This window comes from Sinocyclocheilus anshuiensis, unplaced genomic scaffold (genome assembly GCF_001515605.1).
Source record: "Sinocyclocheilus anshuiensis isolate Anshui unplaced genomic scaffold, SAMN03320099.WGS_v1.1 scaffold6, whole genome shotgun sequence".
In the NCBI taxonomy this organism is placed as follows: domain Eukaryota; kingdom Metazoa; phylum Chordata; class Actinopteri; order Cypriniformes; family Cyprinidae; genus Sinocyclocheilus; species Sinocyclocheilus anshuiensis.
Window position 1 is genome coordinate 605,693 of NW_015547668.1, and position 6,181 is coordinate 611,873.

Sequence of the window (6,181 nt, forward strand, 5' to 3'; positions counted from 1 at the left end):
TCGGTTATTTTCACACTTAATTATGCCCATTAAAATGTATTTTATGTAGTTTTTGTTACTTTCACTGTTTTGTAAATTTCACATCATCTTTAATTTAATAGCATTAGAGCTGCTCCATTGCAGCGGCTTAGTACTGTAATCACACGCTTTGCTGGCTTATCACATGCTGTGTGGTATCGGCGTTTGGTATCGGGGCATTTTAATGAGTACGAGTACGAGTACAGGAGACCAGTATCGGGCCCGATATCGATACCAGTATCGGTATCGGTGCATCCCTAATTTCTATCATAACATAGTTGTCAAATATTACATTTTAACTACTTACTTACATTTGACATTTAACTTTTTGACTGTTAAAACTGAAGCATCATGCTGAAATTTGTGCTTGGCTACTGTAAACATTAATACCTCTCTTTGATTTGATTGGCCATTTAAGTTATTGACTCCTTTAAATTGAGTGCTGCTAGAGCACTGATCAGCTCAGGTGAGAAAGTTGATTATCTTGTCATTGTACACTATCTTTGCCGCACTAAATTTCAGTTATTTTTATGCAGTTATTTCACAATTTATTATGCTCGTCAAAAAAAAAAAAAAGGCATATATCCAGACCCGTGAGCTTAATGATGCATGGTTCTGTGTAAATGAAATGGGACGTCAGAGTCACCTTGTCGTTGTCAAGCCTTGTTGTTTGTCAGCTATGCATGAGTATCAACACATAACGTGTGATCGCAGTGTGAAGGTGACTATTCACCATTAAATAGATGCAAGAAGAAATGGACCAAACACAGTTCATTATGCAAATGTAACAATGATGCAATCCTGAACATTCAACAAGGTCAAGGTTTTTTGAAAAAAAGTTGTTAAAGAAATTATTTGTTAAAGAACACCAGATGGTGAAATTTTCAGTCATTTTCAGGTATACAGGGTGAAAGATGTGGGCCGGTAAGTGAAAGGTCGTACAATCAATGAAGGGAGATGTGAATTATCATCATTGTGCCCTTGAGCAAGACACTTAACCTCAGGTTACTCCTGGACAGGGCTGGAGTGGGCTCATTTTCAGCCCTGGAATTTCATGCCTTAGACGGGCCCACTTTTTTTCTTTATCTATTATTCGCTCGCATATCTCCAACAACTGAGGTTTGTTTTTTTTGTTTTTTTGAGCAAGGTGTCCACTGTCAGGGGAGTCAAAAGATAATTACGTCATCATTAGGGTTGCCAATTAACTTCAGAAATTGAAAATAAGGGACAATTGTGATTCTGATTCTTTAAGAAAATAGTGTTTATTCTTGTATTCTTGTAGACAATAAGTATTTATTCTTTAAGAAAATAAGGGACGTTCCAAATATTTGTACTGTACCATAATGTAGGCCTATATCTGCCTGCAGTTAAAAAGTTCTCATAAATAATCACATTGGTTTTGCTTAACCCATTTATGTACAATTATTTTATTTTTGACTTCACAACTGTCACGCTACAGCTACTGTGAGGAGCGCTGAGCGAGGAACGATGAAACGTGGAGTAGACTTCAAACAAGGAGACTTTAATGAACATCCAATGGAACTAGGAACACACATGTAGCAGGGAATGACGACATTCAATACCGGACGAAGAACTCAGAACAGGAAACACTTTAAATACACATGACATGACGAGGGGATGACGAGAAACACCTGGGAGCAATAAACATAATTGCACATGAGGGAAAACTGGGTCATGGAATACGTGGGGAGCGGCGGACTCGATTTCCGAGCGGCTGGCGGGCTTGACAACGGAGCGGCCGGCAGGCTTGACTGTGGTACAGTGAGTAACGGGATTCCGGATCGGGATCGGAGACTCTCCAGACACCGGATGACCGCCTCCTTCCAATTGAGGTTGGTGGTGTCTGGGAGTTCCGTTGGCTGATGGTAAGTGATCCCGAGCCGGAACAGCGTCACAAGGGTCTCTCCATCGAGGGAGCTGGCAAGGGGCGAGCGGCACGACTGCCCTCGCATAGGTAAGCGGGTCGTGGCTCGCATGAGCCACAGCGATGAACATGGCTCATTCATCCATGTTTGCTGGTCCGGTATTCTGTCACGTTACCGCTACTGTGAGGAGCGAGGAACGTGGAGTAGACTTCAAACAAGGAGACTTTAATGAACATCCAATGGAACTAGGAACACACACGTAGCAGGGAATGACGACATTAAATACCGGACAAAGAACTCAGAACAGGAAACAGGAAAAAATACACATGACATGACGAGGGGATGACGAGAAACACCTGGGAGCAATAAACATAATTGCACATGAGGGAAAACTGGGTCATGGAACACGTGGGGAGCAAAACACAAGACACAGGACTGACAACAACAAGTGTAGTAGGCTAATTTAGGTGAAAATACTGTGAAATTAGAAATGGCATGAAATGTGAAAGCATAACAACTGAAGGTCTATGAAACATCAGTCAATAAAGCATATTTTTAAGCATTTTTTATAATATACGCACTTAAAGTTTTGAACTAAAATATTATTTCAACCATATAGCCTGTGAATGAATGAAAATGCATACTTTTCAATGAAAGAAAACTTGGAGAGTGTGGGCTGCTTCTGGTGCTTCGATTTGTACGTCAATATAATGAGGTCCAAGTTTAAGAATACACAAAGTTTTTTTTTTAATGTATTTACATTACTAACAATGAAATACGTCTTCCTTCAGGTAGATTGAATGTTTTCCTTGCTAAATGTTCGGCTCATGATCAATAAGTTGCATTTGCCCAAACTGATCTGATGGGCTGTGAGAAAATAATAAATAAAAAGAGTGGGGCTGCTGGGAGTGCAGGCAGCCTAGGGACAGCATATTTCAACCCAGTGGCATGACAACACACTGGCCCTAGCGGCCAAAAAACAGACCGGCCCACCGGGAATCCTCCCGGTGCCCCCGATTAGCCAATCCGGGCCTGCTCCTGGAGGACAGTCAGGGCAGTGAGTGTGCTGTCAGATGCTTGGGGTTAAATCATCTTCTACAGTAGACACTGAATCCACTCTTCAAAATGTATGAATGCCACTGCATTAGATTACAATAAATGATACAACTGTTCAAAATGAAGACTGTTAATGGAAAGTTAGTGGAATATGTCCATAGTTGAAGTAATGTTGTCATTTTACCACTCATAATATCCAATAGATGATCAGTATATTCATGCATACATTTTATTGCAGCAACTTCATGGCAACAACATTCATTTCACTGACGGCTATGAGTTGAAGGAGGATATCGGCATTGGAGCATATTCGGTCTGCAAACGTTGTGTCCACAGAATCACCAGTGTGGAGTATGCTGTCAAAGTAAGTATGAAATCTAATCTTTGAAAGCACTGGATTCCATTAAATGCTCTTTGTGTGACAAAACACAGTGTTATTTAGTGAACAGCAGAGGTACTGGCGGTTTCATACGAGCATTTTGATGAACTGCCGTAGAGGACAGCATCACTCAGTGTCAGTCGAGGCTTTATCAGACACCGCTGTGACCAGCCCACTTCATTTCAGATCATTGACAGAGCCAAGAAGGACCTGTCTGAAGAGATCGAGATTCTTCTGCGATACGGCCAGCACCCAAACATCATTACTATGAAGGATGTGAGTCACACTTTGAAAGAAATGCTACTTTAGTTCAATGGAAACCCCTTACTAAGCCATGCAAATTTTGACTATTTAATCTGTGCCCGTGATTTTGTGATCTGTATTTAGAGTTATGAACACAAAACTGTATTCATGGATTTTAACTATTCGTAACTTTTCTGTATAAATATGCAGAAAAGATCTATTATTTTATTTTGAAGATAAAATTATGTTAAATTAGTTAATAGAGGTTTCCTATTTACAATTTCATAAAGTGTAGTTTTCAATAATAAATTTCTATTTTGCCCATACATATGTTTATTAAAACTTAAATTTTATGAACTATAGTAAGAGACAATTTCATAGAATGCTCTAATTTGCTTAATATATTATAGTCAGAAGATGTTAGTATTCATTTTGATGAAGTTACGTCTGAATTTGGTGTGAGTAGCTTGGACAAAACTTAGCTTAGAGAAATGCCTAATCAAAAAAAAAAGTAAGTAAAAAAAGTATTCTTCATATCGGAATAAATAGACATAGTCCAAATTAAAATGATTTTCTTACTTAGTATTTTTTTACTAGTTTTCTAGTACAAATATCTAAACATTCTTGAATCTACTTAAGAAGCTAAATGACTAGTTTTATGAAAATATTAATCAATATTTTGTTAGTTTTTGCTTCAAACAAGAAAAAAGTCTGCCAATGGTGTAAGAAAAATAATCAAAGGGAAAACAAGATTATTTTTCTTGCCCCATTGGCAGATATTTTTTTCTTGCTTTAAGCAAAAACTTTTTTGCTTCTCAAGTAAATGTATCTTGATGCATTAGGTAGTTATGTTTAGATATTTGTAATGGAAAACGACAACAATTTGCACTGATAGCTAATGATCTAATGAAACTCTTCTGTTGTGTGTTGAAATTCCTCAAATTCAGTTTCAAATTCCCTTCCTGTCATTCCAATTTAACTTCCTGTGTGTTGTAGTCAATTCAGTTTAAATTCTTGGATCGAAAAAAGGAGCTCATTCTCAAATTCAGAATTTTGCCAAACACTCCAGCCTACTAACAGAATGTTTAAAGGGGTCCTATTATGCTTTTTCACTTTTTCAACTTTAGTTAGTCTGTAATGTTGCTGTTTGAGCATAAAAAAAGATCTGTTGTAAAAGAGCATAATAGGACCCCTTTAATGTTTTTAAGGCCTTTATCTCAGCTGTCTTACCATGTTAACCTGCATTACTGTTGATCCAGTTTCACAAGTTGTCTTCTGGTTGCGTAAAGCCTCCTGGGCTCCCTCTGGTCTGCTGATGTCTGTGATTGAAAGCTGCATCACAGCAGTGTGATGGAGAGAGTGAGCTGAGCTGTGCTGTGCTGTGTGCTGCAGGTCTTTGACGATGGCAAGTTTGTGTATCTGGTGATGGAGCTGATGAGAGGAGGAGAGCTGCTGGACAGGATCCTGCGGCAGAAGTGCTTCTCAGAGCGCGAGGCCTCAGCTGTGCTCTGCACCATCAGCAAGACTGTGGAGTATCTGCATTCACAGGGGGTCAGTTTGCATGTGGTCACAGTGGGGACGCTACAGACAATACTTACTTGTTTGGTTGCTACTGATGATAAAAGTGCCATAACGTTCTAATACAGCAAATTACACAGATTTTAGTCACTTTGTGAACTGAATCGTTTCTTCATCTGTGTCCAGGTCGTGCATCGAGACTTGAAGCCCAGTAACATGCTGTATGTCGATGAAACAGGCGACCCAGAGTCCATTAGAATATGTGATTTTGGGTTTGCCAAACAGTTAAGGGCTGAAAATGGTCTGCTCATGACACCGTGCTACACTGCAAACTTTGTGGCCCCTGAGGTACTTTTAGATAAATTTTCTTTTCTGTTCAGTGTTATGATTTATTCATCTCTGAAAAAAAAACATTTTTTTTCAATGTTTGTAAAACATGTCATACAAATGTACAATTATTTAAAATAACAATTGCTCCTAAAAATTAATGCTGTTTAAAAGTCTACTTAAAGATAACCAAACTATATTGCTTGTTTTATCAAAAGTTTATATCTTTAAATGCAACTCATCCAATCAGAATTAGAACTAAGGGTTAAAACCATAGACTGTAAAAAAAGATGGACGACGCGTCTCCTATTCCTTCCACTATAGAAAAGTGAAGCCAAAGCATCTCAGTATGGCCGCTGCCATCTTGAGTAAATGACGCCATTTGGAGCCCAAGTCTGCGCAGTAGAGATTCGTTTGGAGCCAGAGTCTGCGCAGTAGTGTCACGAGGTGGAGCCGCGGAATCAAACTCCCGCAGACCCAATCAACCATAACGACACGCCCCATTTTTATAGCATCAAATTACTAGGTAAAATCAAACTTATCACAGAAACGAACAATTGAACATATATCAGCGTGATAACAACTACCTTTAATGACCAAAACCATCTTTCGGAAAATTGTATTGGAAGTGTAATTTATTTTTTTATTTTGACTCAAGTCCCATTCGTTTACATGGAGAGGGCGGGGTTTATGACCTGTACTGCAGCCAGCCACCAGGGGGCGATCAAAGAGCCCGCAGCTTCACTTTTCAGGA

General features: G+C 39.1%; 1 protein-coding gene across 1 annotated transcript in view; it reads left to right on the forward strand.

The window, feature by feature from the left end:
* The window catches only part of rps6ka2 (ribosomal protein S6 kinase, polypeptide 2), a 57,506-nt gene that overhangs the window by 42,688 nt on the left and 8,637 nt on the right, over positions 1–6,181 (forward strand). The window contains exons 14-17 of the mRNA XM_016505060.1: positions 3,199–3,324; positions 3,526–3,615; positions 4,975–5,133; positions 5,287–5,448. Coding sequence (XP_016360546.1) covers positions 3,199–3,324; positions 3,526–3,615; positions 4,975–5,133; positions 5,287–5,448 — 537 coding nt within the window. The remainder of the gene's footprint in view (positions 1–3,198; positions 3,325–3,525; positions 3,616–4,974; positions 5,134–5,286; positions 5,449–6,181) is intronic.